Raw genomic sequence first — 23,323 nt, forward strand, 5'->3', positions numbered from 1 at the left:
GAGCCTGATCAGCATTCTGGTCAATTCCGGGACTCTGCATCACACCAAGATGGGGCCTGCCAGGCTGGGGCCTCAGACAGGACAGTGTACCCCAGCCAGAGGGGTTCCCCCAAGCAGGACAGGGTCCTCAGGCAAGACAGGTCCCCTGGCATGGACCCCTCCTTGTGAGGGACAGAGGGTTCTGCTTGGAACCAACCATTTGGGAGATTTGTGTAGTTTTCAGCATTGCCAGAGACCATCAGAGTAGCCTACGTTTTTGGCCCTTCTATTCAGTCAGGGACACCTGAGCTAGTTGGAACTAGCAAGTATATCATTAATTTCTCATATTTGTCAGTTTCTTGTTACTATAACAAAATACCTGAAACAGGCCACTTGATTTAAAAAAAAAAAAGGTTTAACTTGGCATACACCTGTAATTCCAGCAACTCAGGAGACTGAAACAGGAGGATCACAAATTCAAGGCTGACCTGAGAAACTAAGAAAGACCCTGTCTCAAAATAAGTTTGAAATAAAGCAGGGATGAGGGAGGGGCACTGCAGATGTAGCCCAAAGCCTGCCTAGCATGCTGGGGGCCCTGTATTCAATCCCCAGTACACAAAAGGAAGAAGAAGAAGAAAAGGGGCTTATTTAGCTCGCTGCTCTGGAGGCTCAGGTTGAGGGCCGCATCTGATGGAGGCTTCTTGCTCACAGGGCATCACATGGAGAGGCAGGGAGTGTGTGTCTCTGGTCTCTCTTCCCCTCTGAAGCCACAGGGTTTGTGGCTCCCCCCATGACAGGGTCTCTGCACCTCCCAGCCCTCTGCCAGACACAGGGCTGGACTCCATCCCACCCTCTCACACCTGGCAGTGGGGACAATGCCTGCCCCTGTGGGGCCTCAGACCCACAGCTCAGCACAGAGCTCCTGCTGGCTGCTCAGCCTCCTGAGGTCCATGTCCCCAGGCCTGGCACCCCTCAGGGCAAGGACACCTGAGCCAGTGGCACAAACAGGCCCGTCCACTGGGCAGCACCCAGGCTCGAGGACAAGGTGACAGCCACAGCCCCTTGTCCACCAGGCTCTGTGGCCCAAGGGAGGAGGGGTGGGCAACTGTGGTCACATTGTCCTTCCTGTTCCCACGACGGGGAAGGACACCCCAGGGAAGCACGCAGCCATGGCACCGAGCCTGCCTGCTGGGACCTGGCGCAACCCATGCTCAGCCAGCTCCCACAGCGGCACCCGCGGCCCCAGCACCTCCCGGGCGGGACACCCCACATACAGGGCCTCGTCATGCCCACCTTCCAGACCACGTCACGGCCGGTGGCAGAGTGGCCCGTCAGAGGGCAGCATGCGGAGTGGCTGGGCCGGCACAGGGTAGCACTAACCAGCGAGTGCAGCTCCTGCCGAGCCATCAGACAGAGCTGGGCCCAGGGCCCCGGGGTCAGGCCCCCTGGCCCCCGATGTGGGGGGCGGCCTCTCAGGCCCACCCCAGTTCCAGCCCCCGCAAGCAGGCCACGGGTCAAGAGAAGCCCACACGGCCGTGAGCAGGGAGGAGCCGAGGCACTGAGGCCACATGTGGCTCAGCCCTCAGGGGTACCAGGGGCTGTGCACAGGGTCCCCAAACTTCCGACACCCAGGCTGGCCCCAGCTGACACGTGGAGGAAGCACCAAATCCAGGAGTTCCTGTGTGAAACACCCGGGCCTGAAGACCTGCCTGGGCCAGCCAATAGCCCAGACCACTGCACAGCACAGCCACCTGCCACCCGCCCCCGTGCCCAGCCCTACCACTCACCCCCCACCACCAGCCACCTGCCCTCCAGTCCATCTGGGCTCTGAGAAGGGCACGGGGTCCATCCTCCAGGTCCACGTGTGCCTTCCTGCCCCCAGGGAGCCACGTCCTCACCCCTGCCCACAGACAGTGCAGGGACTGTCACATGGACATGCCCACTGCACCCTGCCCCACCCAGGGTCCAGGTGTGCCCAGAAGCAGCATTGGGATCACCCGGCCGTCCCTCGCCACTCCGGCTCTCTCGCGGGCGCTGTGTGTGGGGTGGAGGCGGCTCTCGCCTGTCTCTCGTGGAAGTGCTTCCCCCAGGCGGCCTCACAGGACAACTCTCCCCCCACAGAGCCTGTCCCTGCAAGACCTCCTGTGCCAGCTGGGCCGGCCCTTCCGGGAGTATGAGCTATGGGCCCTGTGCCTCGCCTGCCTGCGAGCCCTGCAGACCCACAGCCAGCACCCAGGTGACGTGGGGCCCGGGGCAGCTAAAGAAAGGCTGGGGCGGGAGTGTCCACCCTGTGACCAGGATGCGGAGCAGTGTCCACGCTCTGAGCTGGGGGAATAGTGTCCAAACAGTGACCAGAACAGGGGGTAGTAGAAGTGTCCACTCTGTGAGCTGGGGGCAGCAGTGTCCATACTGTGAGCTGGGGGCAGCAGTGTCCATGCTGTGAGCTAGGGAAGGGGGCACTGTCCACAGATGAGCTAGGGTGGGGCAGTGTTTTGCACTGCATGTGGCCTCCCAAGCTGGACCCTGCTGGACCATAGGACAGATGGGTGGTCATCTGTGTTCTCAAAGCTCTTGAGGCTGTGACAAGAATGGTGTCTAGAAGAGATAGAGGGTTGGGCACGGTGGCCTCTCTTGTCATCCCAGCCACTCGGGAGGCAGAGGCAGAAGGACCCCAAGTTCCAGGCCAGCCTGGGCAGCTTAGCCAGACCCTGTCTGTCTAGAGTAAGAATAGAAGGGCTGGGTGCAGCTCTGGAGCAGACCACTTGCCCAGTGTGTCTGGGGCCTTGAGATCCAGCCTCCCAGGTCAGCCTCCTCGGTCAGTGCACAGCGTGGACCACAGCCCACTCCTCTTGGTCCTGCCCTTTTCATCCCCAGCTTGATGAGGGCACTACAGCAGTGTCTGCCTGAGGCCCTTCTGCCTGGGGGTGGAAGAGGTGGCCCAGGACCTCTGTGGCAGGAAGAGGCTCAGGTAGAGCAGCACCGTCTCCTGGCGGCTTCTCCTGACCCGCATTCTGTTGCAGCCTGCCTGTGCCTGGACAACGTGTTGGTGGCCGAGGACGGGGCTGTGCTCTTTGGGCCGCCCCCTGCCAATGGTACGCACACGGGCCGGGGGCCCTGGGGCCGAGCCCTCGTGGGCACACCCTAAGCTGTGTTCTCTCCTAGGCTCTTACAACTCGCTCTTCCTGGCTCCCGAGGTGGCAGAGGAAAGGCTGGTGACAGAGAAGGTAATGCCCAGCTCCTCCGGCCACCTTCCGCACCCGGACAGAGCCCACACCCCTCTCCTGTCCGGTGCCCCCTTCGGTGCCTTGGCTTGCCCGGCAGGCAGCTGGGCAGTGCCCAGCACAGGCCTCCTCCAGGGCACAGGCAGAGCCAGGGCGGGGTCCTGGGCAAGGCGAGTGTGTGTGCCGGGCGGCCCCTGGCTCTGGAGGGCCGAGGGCAGCGTCAGGAGAACACTTGAAGTGCAGTAGGTACCGCAGTCGGCACCGGGTCCTCCACTCGGGAGGTGGAGGGCGCTCCAGAGGCTCCCGGAGCTGGACACTCCTCACACCCGAGTCTGGAGGGAGAGGACAGGCAGCTCGAGGGCCCCCCCAGGAGCTCCCTAAGGGGCAGGGCCGGGCCTCATGTGGACATGTGGAGCCAAAGAGGCCGAGCTGGGCAAGCCCGGTGGGCAGACGGAGAGGTCTCCCGCCAGAGGAAGCAGCGGGCCGTCTAGACATGAGCCCCCTCTGCAGCCCACACCACAGAGCGCGTGCCACCACACTGGCCAGCAGAGACCGGAGCAGGCCATCACCCTCACAGTCAGTGGGGACCACAGCCAGACAAGGCCAGAGGTCAGGCTCCAACAAGATCGGGGTCCCAACAGGAACACAGGTTTCCAGTGAAGATCCCCCCATGAGACGGTGTGGGCCGGGTGACAGACGCCAGGGGTAACTAAGGGCGTGGGAGCAGCCATCCAACAGGGCTTCAGTGAGCAGTTACCAACAGGCTGGAAGAAAGGACAAAATGGAAACAGGAAGTTACAACAATGAAAGAGAAAACAAAGTGCACATTTTTAGAACTAAGTAAGAAACAAAACAAAAAACGACTCCGTGGGCTGGCGGGGTGGTTCAGTGGTAGAGCACCTGCCAGCTTGCTTGGGGCCTGCACTTGGTCCCAGCAGCCCGCACACTCGAGATGGATCAGCAGATGGGCCTGGGACGAAAAGGACAAGGGAAAGGACTGGTGCAACTGAAGACAGAACCACAGACATGACACAGTGTAAATAAGAAAGAGGAAAGAGACTGAGACCTGCACAGAGCCTGAGGATTTTGTGGGAACATGACAAAAGACGTAGCAGCCATGTCATCAAAATCCTGGAGAAGAATAGCAGGTGGGGCAGAAAAGGTACTCAAAGAAATCATGGATGAAAACTTCCCAACTATGGCAGAATGCATAGACCTACAGATTCAAGAAGCTAATGATACCCAAACAGAATAGATTCCAAGGCATCCACACCACAACAGCACAATCAACCCCTGCATGCTGCAGACCAAAAGAGAAAAGAGAAGGAACCGCAACTGCTGTGCAGGGCGGCCAACTAGATGGCACCTGCCACATGCTCACAGGCTCCAGGCCTGAGTGAGAGGGCCCCGTGGCCAGCACAAGCTCTTCAGAAATGGAGGACAGGGCAAGATAGCCTCCGGTGAAGGCAGCTGAGGACTCGTGGCCAGCAGATCCACTCTGCAAGAATGGCTAACGGAAATCTTTAAGCAGAAAGGAAAATGGAAGGAGGAGGAGGAAGGCAGGAAATGCTAAGAAGAACACGTGTGGCCACCCTGGTCACCCCAGCCACCAGGGGACTGGGGCAGGAGCATTGCCAGTTCAAGGGCAGCCTGGCAACTTTTTTTAAAAAAGGTGGGGGATGTAGCTCATGGTAAAGCAGCCCTGGATTCAATCTCCAGTAACTCAAAAAGACAAAAAAATACTATGAATAAAATGGAATCTGATGGAAGAAAAGAGAGAAGACAGGAGTTACCAGCACCAGAGAGAACAGAGGGGCATCTCGATGGCCTGCAGATGTGGAAAGCACAGCCTGGGAGGGCTGCCCACAGCCCTCACCCACTCCGGAGGCGCAGATAAAATGCCCAGTTCTGCAACAGCAAACCACCACCACCCAGGATGAAGCAGGGCACTCGAACAGCCCATTAAATATCGAGGACATCGAGTTTATGATTTTAAAATTCACCAGAACATATCTCTAGGCCAGATGGTTTCACTAGAAAATGATGCCAAGTGTTTAAGGAATAATTAACACCAGTTCTACACAATTTTTTCAAGAAATCAGAAGAGAAAAATGTTTCCCAATTCATTTTATGGAGTTAGTATCACCCCGATCCCAAATTAGAAAAGAGTACCCCCACAAAAAAATCAGTATCTCTCACGAGAATGAAGGCAAATGCAAATGTAATGCAGCAATATAAACAGCAGTCATACGCCTCGGCAGAGGGGTTCTATTCCAAGGATCCAAGACTGCTTCAATACTTGAAAATCAGTGCAGACAAGCTTACTAACACCACAGAACAAAAACCCACAATCGTAATGATTGATGCAGAAAAAGCATCAGACAGGGTCTAACGCCCATTCATAAGCTTACAAAAAAGAAGAAAAAACTCTAGAAAACAGAAATGGAAGAAACATCTTCAAGTTGATAAAAAGCATCTACCAAAAAAATAAATAAATAAATGCAATAAGCAATCCGCGGCTAGTGTCATAGTACTCAGTGGCCAAAGACTGGACGTTTTCCCCTAGATGGGAACCAGGCACCATCCTGAGCTCTTGGGAAAGCATCTCAGGTGTGGCTGTGGGCCCCTCATCAGACCAAGCGGCTCCTGTGCACAGGGAGCAGGCACCTGTCCGAGGGTCTGCTGCTAACTGCAGGCCTGCACCACTGGGCAGGTGTCCAGAGTGCCATGTGGGCAGCTGCCTCCTCACACTGCCCACCAGCTACCTGTGAAGACGGAGGGGGCGTCCCAGTGGAGCTCTTCACACTCCCATGTTCAAAGCCCAGACCCAAAAGGGGGAGTTAGCCATGCAGCCTCCAGGCCATGCCCCGGGGCTCCCCTGGGGGCTGGCTAGGGTGGACCCCCAGGCTCCGGGCTGGTCCTGGCTCCAAAGGACTATGCCTTCGTGCCCCTTAGGACACCAGGTCTGCCAGGCCTGGCTGGGCCCAACGGCCCAGCCGCCACCATCCTCCTCTTTCCGCCCTGCAGGCTTCTGTGTACTGCGTGGCCGCCGTCCTATGGACTGCAGCCAAGTTCAGCATGCCCCGTGAGCAGAAGCTGGCCTTGCCACGCAGACTCAAGACCCTCCTACTGGACATGGCAAGGCGCCACGCCCCTGAGCGGCCATCTGTGGCTGAGGCCATTAAGGTAACCACAGGGGTCATGCCCTGCTCACAGTCCCGGAGCCTTCAGGCCACTGGGCAGGGAAGGGAGTGAGTCTCATTCCTTGGCCAAATCCATGTGGGCAGTCAGAGTGGGGCTGCCCCACGGCCCTGGACCTCTACCTACTGTCCCTCCTGCTATGCAGGCTACCAGCTGCGGTTGTCCTGTATATGTGCAGGGACTGGTCCTGGCCAGACCCACAAGGCTCTGTAGTGAGACCCTCTCCTAGTCTGGTGCCTCTCGTCTCTGGCCCACAGAGGTAGCAGAGCCAGGGCAGCCCCTGGCACCTGCCCCGAGTGTCAGCAGGGAGGCATGGAGCTCCTGTTCGGTTTCTACTCACAGCTGCACACAGGGAGGGCAGACCCCAGAGGTGGAGTCTCACTGAGGTCTTCCTGGCTCTCACCCACCCCCCTGCAGCATCAGGGCACACAGCTGGTGTGGTAGGGCTGAGGCCCGAGCCACCCACTGGCCTGCCCAACCTTCTCCCTGCCCTCAGGTGTGTGGCAGCTACCTCCTCCAGCGAGGCATGGACAGCAGCAAGATCCTCGCCCACCTGCGGGTGTCCACCTGCAAGGTGAGACAGCGCTCCATGCTCAGGTGACCGCACAGTGGGCACCCCCAGGGGCACTGGACTCCCCAGAAGGCAGCAAGTTTGGCTTGGCCAGCGTCTCCCATCCCATAATCCTTCCACAGTCTCACTGACGGGAGCACAGGAAGGCCTCCGTGGCCCTGCTCTGAGTCTCAGGGGCGGAGGCCCTCCGTGCTGGGCTTCTCCATCCCTCAGAAAGTTCCTCGAACTGGAACCATGGGCAAGTGTCCACACTGCACCCCCAGTGACCCCTGATGAGGTTTCCATGGCCCATGGGCAAGTGTCCACACTGCACCCCCAGTGACCCCTGATGAGGTTTCCATGGCCCTCTGCGCAGGTCCACCAGGAGGAAGAGACCATCAGCCTGCAAGACACCTTCTCTGTGGTTGAACTGAAGCCCCGAGCAGCACCTGCTCCTCAGCCCAGCCCAGGTGGGTCTGCCAGCTCCTGGGAGTCCAGCCCCCTGGAAGTCCCGCCCCGGGGGTACCTGGCTCCCAGACCAGGACGGCGAGCACAGAGGGCAGCCTACCAGGCCTTCCTGCCCACTCTCCACTCCAGACTCCCTCTGCTGCCCAGAACTGGGCCAGCCCACCCCTCCCATCCACGCTCTCGGCCCAGTCCTCACCTGGCCCAGCTCTGTGCTGCCCGCTCCCTCCCAGCAGCTCCTCCACCCCTGGCTGCGGCCAGCCCCTCCAGTCTGTCGCCTGGCCTCAGTCCTCCCCTGGCATGGACCCTCCACCTTCCAGGCCCTCTGGCCAAGCCTGACAGAGGTGGCTCTGGGGAGGCACACCAAGGGCACAGTACCCAGTCTGGGGCACAAGGAGCTGGGGGCCCCTAGGTGCAGAGTCACTCTAGAGCATCTGCCAGCCCCCTAACCACCCTTCTCCCCGCCGGCTACCTCAACCACCCATGGCCCCAGGCTTCCTGCCAATCAGCAGTGACACCAGGCTCGTGGCTGTGCCAGGGCCTGTGCCTCACCCGCCCTCCAGCGAAGGAGCCAGAGAGCTGCCTGAGGCCTTCAGCTCTGAAGCCACGCACTTTAAACCCATCGTCCTCATGCAAGACTCAGGTGTGGCCAGGTGAGCATGCCCACCCTGGCTGGTGGCACACAGCACGTGGGTGGCCCTCCTGAGCACTCTTCCTCTCCCCACAGGGACCAGCTTGCTGTGTCCTCAGGGCCAGCCAACCAGGCTGAGGAGAGGAGCATCCAGCTGGACACAGAGGGCAAGGGGAAGCAGGTAGCCCAGAACTTCTCGGGGGCCACCAGCCTGGAAACACCTTGCCACTCAGAGTCTGGTCCAGGGCCACAGGGAGCAGCCCCAGAGCCTGTTGGGGACCAGGAGAGCCCCTGCCAGTCAGGCCCTGACCCAACCAACCAGCCAGAGGAGGCCACATCAGTAGTGCCTGGGTCTCCGGGCCCTGCCCTGCTCCAGAAGGCGCTGGCACTGCCCCCCAACCCAGGGCCAGATGGGCAGGCCCTGCCTGGAGCCATTCTGCCCCCGGGGCCCTCCTCAGCCAACCACAGCCCAGGTCATCCATGCAAGCCACCCAGGAGCAAGGCCACAGAGCCAGAGGGTCCCCAGCCGTCAGCGCAGAGCCCCACCCTGGCTGCACTGAGTCCAGACAGCCCCAGGGGCCCACACAGACACCCCGAGAGGCCCCGGACAGCAGACCGCAAGACCTCTCTGTCCAGTGTGGATGCCTCATCCCCCTCCAAGAGGACGGCCTGCCCCTCACTGCAGGAAGCTATGCGCCTTATCCGCGAGGAGTTTGCCTTTGATGGCTACCTGGACAACGGGCTGGAGGCTCTGATCATGGGTAGGGGCCACAGGCCAAGAGCAGCCCCAGGACCAGGCAGAGTAGGCAGACACTGCCCCAGGGGGAGGCTTGAAGGGCAGTCTGGAGCCCCACTCACCAGCCCTACCAAGGGCCACCAGGGGCCAGGGACAGCACCTGGCAGCCTAGGGTGGGAGGCAGGTCTGGGGAGCCCACCCTGTGTCCCCCCACCCACACCCAGCCCTCTGCACCTCGAGACCACCTCCTCCAGGTGACTGGAGCCAGAAAACAAGAAATGCCCAAGGTACCCTGTTGTCCACACAACCAGGGGAATATATTCACGCCTTGAAAGACCTCACCTTCGCCACCTTCTGTGGAGCCATATCTGAGAAGTTCTGTGACCTCTACTGGGATGAGCGGCTGCTGAAGAATCTCTTCCAGGTGGTCAACCAGCCAGCCTCACCCTCCGAAAGGTGGGTGCGCAGGCCAAGACCACCTTCTAGGCCCCGCCTCCAGGGTGACTGCACACAGGGCCACTGGCCACGGGGTGCTTGCCTGGGAACTCTGCTCCCTGGGGGGCAGGCCCACCCTAACTCGTGGTTCTAGAAGGTGTTCTGACCTGTCCCTGAGTCCTGTCCAGCAAGCTTTGTGGGGCCAATGCCCCAGGAGGTGCAGGCTAGAGGTGAGAGGTCCCACCCTCCCCCAGGGTGTGCAGGTGAGGCTCCCTGCTGAGGGCCAGCTGCATGGGCCCAAGACCATCCCAGAGGGCAGGGGTCTTGACCAGTTGTTCTGATTATCAGCACTTCCCAGGAACCGGGGTCTCAGCCTGAGAGCTCGTCAGGCAGCTGTTCAACCTTCGGCAAAAGGCCCTCGCTCCACGGACTGGGTAAGAGATACCGCCTGCAGCGCGGGGAACAGGTGCGCACTCTGCCAGCCAGCCCTGGCCCTTCGGCAGCAGGAAGGGCTTTGGGTGCCCAGGACACCCAGGATCCTGGGGCTGAGGACTGTCAGTTAGGGGCCTTCCTCCTCCCTCTGCCAGCCACCAGCACCCACTGGGGCCTTTGCACCCCCCTAGAAACACTAGCCATTTAAACCCTCTGAGCTGGTTTCCCAGATCATCAGCCCAGGCTCCAGGTCAGCTGAAACCTAACTTTCCTAACCTAGCTGAGAGAGCAGACGGGGGGCTGCTGACCACACCTGGCTGCAATAGGGCCTCCGTGGTGGCCTCATCCCTATTTAAGCAAACCAGGGAGCAGATGATAGACCAGGCCTGAGGTCCACCTGCTCTTGATGGCCAGGGACCCAGGAAGCCACCAGCACAGACAGAAGCTTCAGAGTCAACAGAACCAAGGGCCTGAGGGTTGTAGGGAAGGGACAGAGTGGGGTTGGAGTCTGAATGTTCCAGAGAGGATGGGCTGCAGGGACAGAGGGACCTGGTCCCACAAGAAGTCTGGAAACAAAGCAGATGCCTACAGGAGGCATGTGGGAGGGCCCCTTACCTGGAACTTCACGGGAAGTCTGGCTTCCTCAGCCTCCAGCCCTGTCCCAGGATCGCCTGGCTGGGACCTCCCCCAAGGGCATCCAGCCTCCCCCACACTCCCTGGGTGGCAAGTCCCCTTTCATTGGGACACATGACCTGAACCTCCTTCCTGACCCTCATCTCTTTCTCTCAAGGCAAAGAGAAGGTGGTGGCAGCCCGGGGCAGCGGGGGCCCCTGCTCGCCCACCACGCAATCGGACAGAGACTCTGACATACTCTCACAAGGAAACTTTGAGGTGGGATTTCGGCCTCAGAAATCGATAAAAGCTGCTCAAGAAGGGCAGCCTGAGGTGAACGGGCAGCAAGTCCCTGGCCCAGAGCCTGCCAGCAGGGCCTCAGACATGGACACGGTGGCCCGGCTGGCCAGACCCAAGGAGCGTGGCCCTGCTGGGTCTCTGGGCCCAACAGAGTTCCGTAGCTGCAGCCCTGGCTGGTCCAGCGCCTTCTACGAAGCCGACTGCTTCGGGGCCGATGTCCACAACTACGTGAAGGGTCTAGGCATGCGGAAGGCCAGCGGGCACCCAGAGCCTGAAGCCGAGAGCCCTGTGAGTCCAGGGCATCTGCCCACTGGGGGTGGGATCACTGTAGGCAGAGGGCCTTGCTCAGGCAGAGCTTTAGGTCACCCTGAGGGTTGATGATGACATACATCCTGTACCCCGTGGCCCACTCTGGGGTCCTGTGGGGACGGTGCTCTGCTCGTTGGCACACGCTGTGCACATTCTGGAGGTGGGCAATAGCTTTCCTCTCCTGTTAACGGAGCGTGTGGTACCGGGTCACCCATCCTGGCCACCATGGTATGGCTTGGGTCACCTCCCACTGGGATGGGCAGGTGCAGCCTCTTCCTCCTTATCTGGTCCCTTGCCTTGAGCAGTGCCATTCGGAGATGACAGCAAGCACCAGAAGTGTCCTGTCCACAGCAAGTCCTGGCTGGACCCGGGGTCAGTGTGGTCTGGCCTGGGCTTATCTGTGGGCAGCACCATCCAGGTCAGGGGCAACCCAGGCTCTTTGTTCCGGGTCACAGGGCACAAGCAGGCTGTGGCTTGAGCAGCTGGGCCTGGCCAGCACCATGTGCAGGAGAGCTCTGGATGGAGGGCTGCTGTCCCTGCTCTTGGGGCCCGACAGTGACCAGGAGCCCCCTGCAGGGCAGCAGCTACACAGGTCCAGGCCCATGGGGTCTGACAAGAGGAAACCCCTCAGCAGATGGACTCCTGGGATCTCCCCTGCCCACTTCATTCACGCCTCTGGCCCAGCCCATGGCACAGGGCAGTATCCCTCAGCCCTGCACGTGTGCCTTGGGACCCCACAAGCAGGGGCGCTCTGCACAGACATCCACTGACTAGCAGGGTCCAGATACCGTGCCTAACAGGGGAGCCCAGAGCACCCCTCATCTCTCATACCAGGGACTCAGCATCACGAGGCTCAGCCCTGAACAGGACCAAGGTGCCTGGCACCTCCCGGGCCCCAGAATGTCCCTGAGCCTCGCTCCTTCAACTCTGTGGGCCTCCTCCTGCTTCCCGTCTTCCTGCAGCTCCTGGAGCACTGGCCCCCCACCCCAGCCCCACCTTTCCAGGCAGCAGAAAACAAAACCACCGTGGCAGAAAGTGCCCGCCTGTTGTCCATCAGCGCAAGAAACAGACCAGGAGGGGTAAGGCACTAGCACAGGTGGCAAGAGACCAGGCTCAGCACCCCCAGGACATGCACCAGACCAGAGGTCAGTCCTCCACCAGTGGCAACCTGAGTAGCACTGCCCTGCAGCTGTGTGCTGGGCAGCCCTAACTGGGCTGCTCCAACACTCAGACCGTGAAAAAGCCCAGGTGCAGGGCTGTGTGTTGCGAGGCAGTTCCAGAAGGGGCCGTGGGCTCTATCCCCAGAAAAGACCTTGAAAACACGCTGAGGCCAGCTCCTGCTGACTTGGCTGTGGTCCCACAGCTGGGTCCAGGTTCCTTAAGCACTGACCCGTCCTCAGCCAGTTGAGGGCACAGGTGGCCAGGCCTGATGTCACTGCTGTGGCTCCTGCTCAGGATGGCTATACAGGGGTTCCTCTGAGGAGGGTGGCTGCCCTTGGGGCACAGGGGACAAGGAGTGGCTTGCTCCCCTGGGGGAATGTCGGATGAGTTTCCTGTGCCCTGGTCTACGTGGTGGGTGGCTTAGGTGAGACGTCACAGTGGTTGTGCCTGTGAGAAACCACTGTCTGCCTCAAGCAAGGAGAGCATCACAGTTTGTGGGCAGACTTCACATTGCGACCCAAAGAGCAAGGGCCTGCACAGGCAGCCCCTTCACCCCAGTGGAGAGGGGAGGGTGGCATTGACCACCGACAGCATGAACAAACAGCCCCTGAGCACCCGCCGGCCACAGGCGGGAATACATGCTGCAGTGTCTGCAGCCGCGGTTGCGCACCCAACACCCCGTGTCCTAGCCTGCGCACCGGGTTTTGCTTCTGCTGTGGAAACGGACTTTGCTTTCTGTGTTTGGGGATTGGCAGTGGCTTCAGTTCATCCCTGTTTTCTTCCTTTTTTTGTAATTTCCGGGTTTTCTAACCTCTGATTGTTGCTTTCTTTGTCTACCTTGGGGTCCATTAGCCATTTGGCCAATTAAATCCAGTAGCCATGGTGCCTAAATTGCACCTCAGATCACACACACTTACTTCTGTAATAAACCAGTGCTCTTCTGATTTCCTAAGAGCTCTTGGTCAGGATAGGGGCAAAGCCTGCCTCACCGTCCTTGCAACTGGGCCTGACCAACCACCTGGGCCTCGGGCCACGCTGTTCTGTGCATCAGCCACAGTGTGGACCTCATAGGGAGGCCAGCTCTTGTGTCTTCCTCTCCAGCTTGTGTGAAGATCACATCATGTAGATCTATCTAAAATCTGCACCTGTCTGCAGGGCTGCGCGGTGCCAAGTGCTGCTCACGTTGGGAGCGGCCTTGATGGCAGCACGTCTGCATGGTCTGTGTTCTAGCAGGCGGCAGGCACGTGCGGCCCCACAGGGAACCACCTCCATGTTCCCAAGTCCTTGGCACCCACAAACCCTCCCCAAGGATTTGTCAACATCAGCACCTCCACTTCAGACAAGAGACGACAGGGCAGACAGAACCCAGTACAGGGTGACCTCCAGGGACAGACAGGAGCCGCACAGCCCTGGGACCATGGCCCCCCTCCTCAGAGGCCAGGATCACAGCTCTGAAGACCTCTGGCCTGGAGCCAGCAGAGAGCTGGATACAGCCTGTGCACACAGCTCGGGAGGCTGCAGTCACCAGCCTCGACCTATGAGGTGCCCCGGTCTTCCCCAGGACAGGATGTTCTGGGTCTGCACTGTGTACAGGGAGCCACCACATGCAGTTTCTAAGCACATGAATGCTGCCCGTGTGGCTAAGGAACTGGCACTTCAGTTTTATTTCATGTTAATAATCTAGACAGCCTCATGTGGCTCCAAGTGGGAGGCCCAGGCTTTGAGCATGCAGCCATGGCACAGGCTGGGACCCGTCCTAGTCCCCACCACAAAAGAGAGCTGGTTCCGACCGCCATTGAGGGGAGGCAGACTGGAAGCCTGGCTGTGGGATGCCAGACCCAGGCTCTCCTCCACCCCGGGAAGGTGATGCTCAGCAGCTCTGGGGCAGTGCCAGCAAAGGCCCTTGCATGGGGTCCTCATGTGGTCCACACCGGTGTTCTCCAGCACATTTCCATGGAGACAGACCCTGCCCGGAGTGTGCCTCGGCCAAGCTGCGGCAGGGCCAGAAGTCTTGGCACCACCTGGCTTGACAGCAAGACTCAGGTTCTGCTGGGTCTGGACCCCTCTACAGCTGCCTGGGCCTGGCCACATTGACCATCGTGGAGCTGCCCACTGGACCACACCCCATTCCCTATGGGGACAGCCCAGGCTCAGTCCCAGCTGAGGGCCCAAACTCACCCCAGCCCAGCCCATCCAGCTGGGCCCAAGGCCCCTGGGTGCAATTAGGGAGGCCATGTCTCAGGCCATGGGACAGAGGGGACATAGTACCTGGAGGGGGGCTGCCTGCCAGGCTACAGAGGTGTCCTGGGGGAGTAAGGCATCCTCCTCCTGAATGTCAAATGAACCCTCGAAACATACAGCCAGGCACAATGACATACTCCTGTAATCCCAGCAGCTCAGGAGGCTGAGGCAGGAGGATCACCAGTTCAAAGTCAGCCTTAGCAACTTAGCAAGACCCTAAGCAACTTAGTGAGACCCTGTCTCAAAACAAAAATTAAAATGGCCGTGGATGTGGCTCAGTGGTTAAGTGCCCCTGGGTTCAATCCCTGGTACAAAAAAACCCACCTCATCCCAGGAATAACTCAGACCCACCTGGTATAGGGTGCCTCAAGCAAAGCCCAGGGCAGGGGGGTCTGGCCCAAGTCCTGCTGCCCTCATGGAGGTGGACTGATGCCTGCAAGGACTGATCGCCCTGACTCAGGTGAGGCCTGCTGTCTTCTGGGGCAGGAACCTGGATTCCAGACAGGTTCAGGAGAAACACCCAGAGGCACACATGTTCATCTGGCGAGGCCACTAAGGGCAGGGGCATGCCCTGCTGCCCTGGCCTGGAGGAAGAGGGGAACCAGATCTCAGGAGGAGTGGACATGTCCCAAACAGGGCCCCTGGTGGGGGGGAGGGGCAGACCAGAGCTCGCGGATGTGGTGCCCCTTGGGGTGATGGTCACTGTAAGGTGACACACCACTGGCTGCCCTGTTTCAGTGTTCCTCCCGTCCCTTTCTCCTCAGGCACGTCCCCCTGGCCTTGGCCTCATGTGACGGCCAGAGGTGGCTCCGGCTACAGTTGCCCCCGGCTGGCAGTTGGGCTGACACTCTGTGCTTCCTCTTAGGAGCTGGAGCAGCAGCTCCTGATAGAGAAAAGAAACTACCGGAAGACCTTGAAGTTCTACCAGAAGCTCTTGCAGAAGGAAAAGCGCAACAAAGGTAAGCCCAACCCGACAGACAGGCCAGCCCGGGGCCTGGGGGCCACCAGTGCCAACCCGCTCTGCCCCGCAGGCTCCGAGGTGAAAACCATGTTGTCCAAGCTGCGAGGGCAACTGGAGGAGATGAAGGCCAAGGTGCAGTTCCTCAGCCTGGTCAAGAAGTACCTGCAGGCAAGGCCCTTCCCCTGCGCGGCATATGGCACCCAGGTTCCCTCCCGGGGGACAGAGGCAGGGTGAGCACGCTGCCAGCCGTGACGGTGACTCAGCCCTCCTCCAGGTCATGTATGCAGAGCGCTGGGGCCTGGAGCCCTGCGCCCTGCCAGTGATCGTGAACATCGCGGCAGCCCCCTGCGACACACTGGACTTCAGCCCCCTGGACGAGTCCTCCTCCCTCATCTTCTACAACGTCAACAAGCCCCCGTGTGGGGGCCGGCAGCAGAAGGCCCGCATCCTGCAGGCTGGCACACCACTGGGGCTCATGGCCTACCTCTACTCCAGGTGCGCACAGGTGCCCGGGGAGGTGCCTGCCGATCCTTGGGCACGAGGTGGAGAGCAGGAGCAGGAAGAGCTTATTCAGGAAAAGGAAATCGGCCCCAGAAGAGGCAGGGAAAGCCCCATCTAAGCTGGGTCGTTCTTTAATTTAGGAAAACGTTTGCTCATTTGACCTGTGTTCACTGTCACTGCTGTGCCAAGTAGCCTCGGCCGTTTCTGCAGATGCCCCGGCATCGGGTCTCAGGGGGTACCCAGGAGGTTGTCCTGGGAGAGTGGAGAAGAGGCTGCATGATTAGCACGCCATCGGGCACGAATGCTCACAGGAGCCTGGTACGGCCCGGAGGGGTTGTCACGCCCTCTGCCATAACCCCTGGAGCAAGGCATGGGTTGGGCTCAGCACTCAGTGTGCATTGCTGCACCCCAGCCTCTGGTGTGAGCTCTGTTTTGCTGTCAGATGCCCTGAGTGACCACCAGGAAGCCAGGGAAGAGCCCTGGAACCCACCCCCTCTGCCAGGGCTGCAGAGCCATCTGTGGCTAGGTGCCCACCTCTCCCACACACCAGCCCCATGCCCTCTGGCCTGGCAGTGTCACCATGTTCCCAGGCACCAGGCCTCCCACAGGCTCTCTTCCCCCATGGCACTACCCACACTAGACGTGGGGGCAGATGGGTCACCTGGGCTTTCCCAGATGACAGGGCTCCTCCCAGGCTCTACACCATTGCATCCTCTGGGTCAGGGGCCGTGGCCACCCCAGACCTGATCATTGTGTGTCAGCAGGGCCCAGAGAGGACAGTCAAGGAACAGGACTCCCTCTAGAGACCCAGGCCTCCTGGCACAGCTGCCTCCTTCCCACCAGCCCTGTCTCCCAGGAGCACTCACCCAGTCATGCTGGGGCCTCCTGCCTGCTGGGACTCCAGGCTGACCCTCAACTCAGCCTCCCCTTGCCTGCAGGAGGTGCAGTCATGCCCACCATGGGGCCTGCTGCCAGCTTCAGGGGTGTGCTGTGCTCCAAGTGTGTACAGAGCGATGTGCGTTCATGGGCGTGTGCTGTGCCTGTGATGTATGGTGTGGTGCATGTGATGTGTGATGTGTACTGTGTCGTGTGGTATGTGGGGCCTGATGTGGTATGGTGGTACATGTGTGCATGTGGATGATGGGTTGGGTAACATGGGTACTGTGTGATTGTGCATGAGTTATGTGCAAGCTTGCACACACACAGTGCGCACTGGGGTGCTGTGTGGTGTAGTCGTGATGTGTGGCATGCATGCTTGGTGTACACGCAAGGGTGTGGTGCGTGTGGGAGCTCAGCACTGTAGTGGGCGGGGCCCTGGTGGTGGTGAATGCTCACGAGGCACGAGGGCCTCTGCCCAGCTCTGAGAAGCATCACCTTTGCGGGGCCAGCTGAGTCCGCGGCTGTCTAGTCCCCCCCTGGGCTGTGGCCATGAGGGTCCTCGTCCCCTAGGGGTCCCCTATGGTGGACACCATGTCCCAGCCCTGGACTCCTCCCTGGACCTGGGCAGCACCCTGTCAGCCCTCCCCCACCCCCAGCCCACCTGTGGGGCTCCAGCCAGTGTCCCCAGCTGGGACACCCAGTGAGGACACTGAGCGCAGTGCTCCGTCCAGGGGCGGCTCCCTGACCACCCGAGTGCAGCCCTCGGAGGCGGCCTGCGGAGTTGGGACAGGCGCCTGGTGCTGCACCTCAGGAAGGCGGGGGACTTCAGGGACGTAGGACCCCCAGGGGCATCTGAGCTGCCTAGAGCTCCCCCACCCACACCCAGGAGCACACAGCTCACACAGAGGTTCTCCTTCTCAGAGCCCACAGCCACACACCCACACTCCCTCACACACTCACACTCGCCCCAGGACCCCCCCATCGTCAGCACAGGTGAGTCCTGAGGCCCCTGAGAGACCCCTGAGGCCCAGGCTTCAGGCGGCGGCTCTCTCCCCAGCGATGCCTTCCTGGAGGGCTACGTCCAGCAGTTCCTGTACACCTTCCGGTACTTCTGCACACCACAGGACTTCCTGCACTTCCTCCTGGACCGCATCAGCAGCACCCTGTCCAGGTACCACCCATTGGGACAGGCTGGGGAGAGGGCCCTGTGAAGGGCAAGGTGGCCCCAGGTGGCCCCAAGAGGGACTAGGCCCAGGAGAGCCTCACCTGGGAAGGCCACGGCCGGGACGCAGAGCAGCAGGGTGCAGGGCAGGGCCAGCGCTTCTGGGTGTCCTGGGAGGCAGCCCGGTTGGCGAGGGCTGGCCCCTTCCTGTTGGCCCAGGGGAGAGCCAAGCCCACCCCCAGCAGAGGACAGCCAAGCGGGGGTAGAGGCCTGCTTGCCTCAGTCTCCCTCTCCAGGGCAGCAGGGCCAGTGACAGGGGCTGCAGAGGGGCAGTGGGCTATGGCGCAAGCTCTGGCCTGGTCTCTGGCCTGGCCGGTCATCACCCCATACACCCCACATGCCCCTCACCCACACAAGCCGGGTGCCCCACCACAGGCATCCTGTCTCCCTCCAGGGCCCACGAGGACCCCACCTCGACCTTCAACAAGATCTACAGGCGGAGCCTCTGCGTGCTGCAGGCCTGGGTGGAGGACTGCTACACCGTGGACTTCACTAGGAATGCAGGGCTGCTGGGGCGGCTCGAGGACTTCATCTCCTCTCAGGTGGCCACTGCCCCTCTGGCCAGCCAGCACTCCAGGCTGCACAGAGGGAGGCGCTGCCCTGACCCCACCCCTGCCACGCTTCTGCCTAGATCCTGCCCCTGGACGGTTCTGCTGAGCACCTACTGGGCCTCCTGGAAGTGGGCACTGACCGGCGGGCTGATGGTTCCCCTCGCAGCACAGACCTAGAGGATCCCAAGGAGGCTGAGGAGGACACCAGACCCTTCAATGCCCTCTGCAAGAGGTTCTCAGAGGATGGCATCTCCCGGAAGGTGGGGGCATTTCCCAGGGAAGGGCTTCCCTGTAGGGGCAGATGATGTTCCCTGAGACCCACCTGGAGGACATGGTGTGCAAGTACTCACGTGCACATGCATCGACATCCAGAGAATGCATGCATGTGCACACACGATCTGGAAGACAGTGTGCACATACAGGAACACACTTGCATACACAGATCTGCACGTGCATGCATGTGTGTATATGTGCGCGCTGTGCGCATGGACCTGCACTCACATGTGTGTGTACACAGGTGCACACACATTCTCTCCATGCACATTCCTCTTTGGGGCTGGTCCCTTGCCCTCGGCAAGGGCAAAGGAGGGGCCCACCAGGCACTCCCATGAGGTGGGTCCTACTGTGCCTTGCCTCTCTGACCTTGGGGTGGGAGGCCTGGGTGGAAGAACCCAGGACAGTGGTCTTTGTTCTAAGAGTGGGTGGGAGGGATTTGCTCTCTGACTCTGGCTGAGCCAGGCTGAAGAGCCCTGGGCAGGACCCTGCCTGTCCTCACCCAGCCCCCCCACCTGGCCTGCCTGACCTGGGGGGGACCTGGCCTGCCCACAGAGCTTCTCCTGGAGACTGCCCCTGGGCAACGGGCTGACCCTGCCACACCACAGGGAGCGCCAGTACACCATCGCATCCGCCTTGCCCAAGCCCTGCTTCTTCGAGGACTTCTACGGCCCCTACACCAAGGCTAGCGGGAAGGGGTCCTACTTCCTGACAGAGTACAGCACGCACCAGCTCTTCACTCAGCTGACGCTGCTACAACAGGTGCGTGGGGGCTGCGGGCACCAGGAGGGGGCAGAGGACCCCTACTGGGCTGGCCACAGGCAGCAAGGGGCAAGCCAGGGACAATCTGGCATCATGGGCCTCAGCAGACACTTCCTGAGCCACAGATGGGACAGTCGAAGAGGGACCTGGCTGCCAGGAACACAGGTCCCCAGGAGCAGCTTCCAAGAGTGGGGAGGCTGGAGTCAGGGACAGAACTGGTCTCCAGCCAAGCTGGACCCTCCTCTCCAGCTGCTCAGGGCACACAGATGTCACACAGGTCACCACATACTGGCCACCGCACTCTGGACCTGGGTCAGCACAGCTCCTCATGACCTTGCCCAATTCCTCTCTCTGCTCCTGGCCTGGGTCCAGAGCCCAGGAGCCCCTCCATGACCCCCTGCTGCCCTAGGATACCATACCATAAGGCAGGTGACAGAAATGCCAAGAAATCCTACCATTGTCCGGGTTGGCCGTGTCACCAGCCCCAAGGACTGAGCACGGGAGCTTGTTGGTCGAGCTCATTGGCCCACTGCGTAGGTCACCCGATACCCCAAGAGACGACACCAAATATCCAGTCCTCCTTGGGACACTGCCGTGGTTTCCAGGCCCTTGGGGACAGTGGCCTGACCATCTGCTTCTATGTCCCGGCAGGAACTGTTTCAAAAGTGCCACCCCGTCCACTTCCTGAACTCACGGGCCCTGGGTGTCATGGACACAAGTGGAACCATCCCCAAGTGAGTGGTCAAGGAGGCCCAGGCCCAGAGGGCTGGTGGAGGGTTTGGGGGCCTCCCCCAAGTGCCTCCTGGCTGCTCCTGGCTGCTCCTGGCTGCAGAGAGGCTCCGCACGCCCCGGGGCCGGGCAAGCCACCTGCCCCATCCCCAGGTGAAGTGCTCCGTGTTCTCCCCAGAGCCAGCTCTTCCGAGTCTCTGTCTGCCCAAACCTGCAGCCTGTTTCTGCCCAGTTACGTCCAGGACAAGTACCTGCTACAGCTTTTAAGAAACGCAGACGACGTCAGCACCTGGGTGGCTGCTGAGATCGTGACCAGCCACACCTCCAAGGTAGGCACCTCCTGGCTGAGGTCAGAGAGGCGTGGACCCACGGGCGTCGGGCCCACAGCCTGCCCCTTCTCCAGGGTCAGGGAGCCCACACTTCCTGTCCCTCACAGCAACACTCAACCCCAGTCAAAGGGAAAGAGCAAACCACAGTGGCCACTGACACGGGCCCAGACGGGCATGGCCATCACATTACCAGGCCGACCCTTCCTCCTCTGCAGCAGCTCCAGCGCTGTGGGCTACAGGACGCCAGGACATGTGGGCCCTGCCCAGAAACACCGGTCATGCTAGTGCTCACACTCACATCCCTCTCACACATGGTCCTTTACACAGACCCGCAGACACATACAGCCCCTGCCACAGGGCCCTCTTACACACTCACACTCACACACAGCCCCTCCAACAGGGCCTTCTGACACACACACACACGGCCCCACCAACAGGACCCTCTTATACACATTCTCTCTCTCTCACACACACACACACACACACACACGGCCCCTGCGACAGGACCCTCTTACACACTCACACTCACACATGGCCCCTCCAACAGGCCCCTCTTACACACATTCCCTCTCACACACTCACATACATGGCCCTGCAACAGGACCCTCTTACACACTCATACATGGCCCCTCCAACAGGGCCCTCTTACACACTCACACTCACACACAGCCCCTCCAACAGGGCCATCTTACACACTCACATGGTCCCTGTGACAGGGCCGTCTTACACACATTCCCTCTCACACTCACACACATTCCCTCTCACACACTTAAACACTCACACGGCCTGATAGGGCCCTCTTACACACTTTCCCTCTCACATACATACACAGCCCCTCCGGCAAGGCCCTCTCACATTCCCACTCACACATTCACAGCCCCTGTGACAGGGCCCTCTTACACACATTCCCTGTTACACACCCACACACATTCCCTCCTACACACTCACATGGCCTGACTTACACACTATCCTTCACACACACACATGCACACCCTCCAACAGGGCCCTCTCATACACACAGTCCCCAGTCCTGCACACACCCTCCCACAGGGCTCCGTTAGAGCAAGCCCTCGGCCAGGCCAGGCGGCCCTCACACCTGTGCCTGTCCTGCCCCGGGGCAGGGTTGGAGCTCCTCTAAGGCAGCCATAAACTCCTTGCCTGCAGCCCATGCTCCTGCTGAAGACCTCAGCCCTTTTGGAACGAAGGACACTTAGCTCAGTGTTCTGGCCAGGCCAGGGTCCAGCTCCAGCTGCTGTGGCCAAATCCAAGGTTCCAAAGTCCCACAGGCCTTGGGTCTGCCCAACGGCTTCTCAGCCCAACCTGACCACCTGCTCTCAGAGGGCTCCTGGCAGCCCAGCAGGGACCACCCTCCACCCAGGAAGAGCCCAGTGTCCAGCCTCGGGCCCGAGGGGTCTGCACCTTCATGCAGCAAGCTCCCCACTGCAGGGGCCTCCAGTTCCCTGGACGGAGGTCCACAGGAACTGGCTTTCTGTGGGCTGGGGTTAGCTCGGTTCTTCTCCTGTGAGGTGGCCACACCGGCAGGCAGAGGACAGGCATCAGGGTACAAGGGCTCCTGTGCAATGTGGCCGTCTCCTACAGCAAGAGGACAGTGACTTGAGGTCACAGTGAGCACCCACCACCAGGGCCGCAGCTTCCCTTGAAGCAGACCTGGCCCCAGACACAGGCCCCGGCATGCTCACCAGCATGGCTCTGGCGTGGGCTGGGTGCTCCACAGGAAATTCAGAGTTGGGATGGTGTTGACCAGGGCTGCCCTGGAGCCCAGAGGTCCAGGCCCTGCTGGACTCCAAAGCAGCCTCCACTGTGGGCTCTTCCTCTCCGCAGTCTCTCAGAGCCACAGTCCCTGTGGAGCAACTGAGGCTCACGTGTCAGTCAGTAGAGGGAGGCTGTTTACGAAGGGGTTCAAAGGCCCGGCACCTGCATCAGCTGGACTCTTGTGGCCTTGACATCCCAGTGGCAGAGGTGGAGGGGCACTGGTGGGGTGAAGGAGCAATGGCCAGACAGGATCCAGGGAGCAGAGGGCCCAGGCTGGGCTTTGCCACTGCCACTCAAGGCAGCCAGAGGGGCCCCCCCGAGATGCCTTGAACCTTCTGCGACAGGTCCCTCAACCCCAACCTCCTGAAGGACCACCCTGGGGATCAAGCCTCCAACTCAGGCTCCCTGAGGCAAACCACCCAACCCAGCAGCCCACAGGGAATAGTTCCCAGGCCTGGGCTTCACAGGCTGTTCCCGCCGCCGCACACTCATCAGCCACACGACCCACTGTCTTCACCAGCACAAGGAACAGGGCCTGGCTGATCAGTGTCCTCTGATCCACAACGTCACAAACTTCACATGACATTGGTTGTCAGGCTCGTCCAATGGGGCCTATATGGCTGGGATTCATAGGACCAGAGAAAGAATGGTGACAATCACCTTGCAGACCTCAGCATTCAGGCCCCTCTCAAGCCAAGCTGCCTGGAAGGTGGAGGATGGCCCCCTCCTAGCCAGAGAGGTGGCTTGTCACCTGCTGCACTCAGCCCAAGGTGGCAGGAAGAGCCGTCCATCTGGGTAAACAAGGCCCAGCTTGCAAGACACTGGCTGGGCAGAGGGAAATCTGCAGGCAACAGGACAGTGACTCCCAGCATGGGAGGGCAAAAGCCACCCATGACACCACAGCAGCAAAACTCTTGAGCATCACCCTCCACCCCAGAACCAGAACCAGAACCACAGAGCCACCAGGAAGGAGCAGAACCACCAGGGAAGGAGCAGAACCACCAGGAGGAGCAGAACCACCAGGGAAGGAGCAGAACCACCAGGAGGAGCAGAACCACCAGGGAAGGAGC

General features: G+C 60.5%; 1 protein-coding gene across 1 annotated transcript in view; it reads left to right on the forward strand.

Moving 5' to 3' along the window:
• Positions 1-23,323, forward strand: part of KNDC1 (kinase non-catalytic C-lobe domain containing 1) — a gene marked incomplete at its 3' end in the record, with an annotated part of 45,017 nt that overhangs the window by 16,118 nt on the left and 5,576 nt on the right. Inside the window, 23 exon segments of the mRNA XM_081268803.1 lie at positions 1,942-1,981; positions 1,984-2,043; positions 2,046-2,087; positions 2,090-2,215; positions 3,000-3,071; positions 3,142-3,203; positions 6,228-6,386; positions 6,898-6,975; positions 7,328-7,421; positions 7,886-8,069; positions 8,144-8,808; positions 9,095-9,239; positions 9,567-9,652; positions 10,441-10,850; positions 15,139-15,232; positions 15,305-15,402; positions 15,509-15,729; positions 17,672-17,785; positions 18,231-18,378; positions 18,468-18,647; positions 19,216-19,422; positions 20,074-20,156; positions 20,330-20,480. Coding sequence (XP_081124929.1) covers positions 1,942-1,981; positions 1,984-2,043; positions 2,046-2,087; positions 2,090-2,215; positions 3,000-3,071; positions 3,142-3,203; positions 6,228-6,386; positions 6,898-6,975; positions 7,328-7,421; positions 7,886-8,069; positions 8,144-8,808; positions 9,095-9,239; positions 9,567-9,652; positions 10,441-10,850; positions 15,139-15,232; positions 15,305-15,402; positions 15,509-15,729; positions 17,672-17,785; positions 18,231-18,378; positions 18,468-18,647; positions 19,216-19,422; positions 20,074-20,156; positions 20,330-20,480 — 3,519 coding nt within the window.

This window comes from Spermophilus citellus (assembly GCF_964194105.1).
Source record: "Spermophilus citellus genome assembly, chromosome: 15".
Taxonomy (NCBI): Eukaryota; Metazoa; Chordata; class Mammalia; order Rodentia; family Sciuridae; genus Spermophilus; species Spermophilus citellus.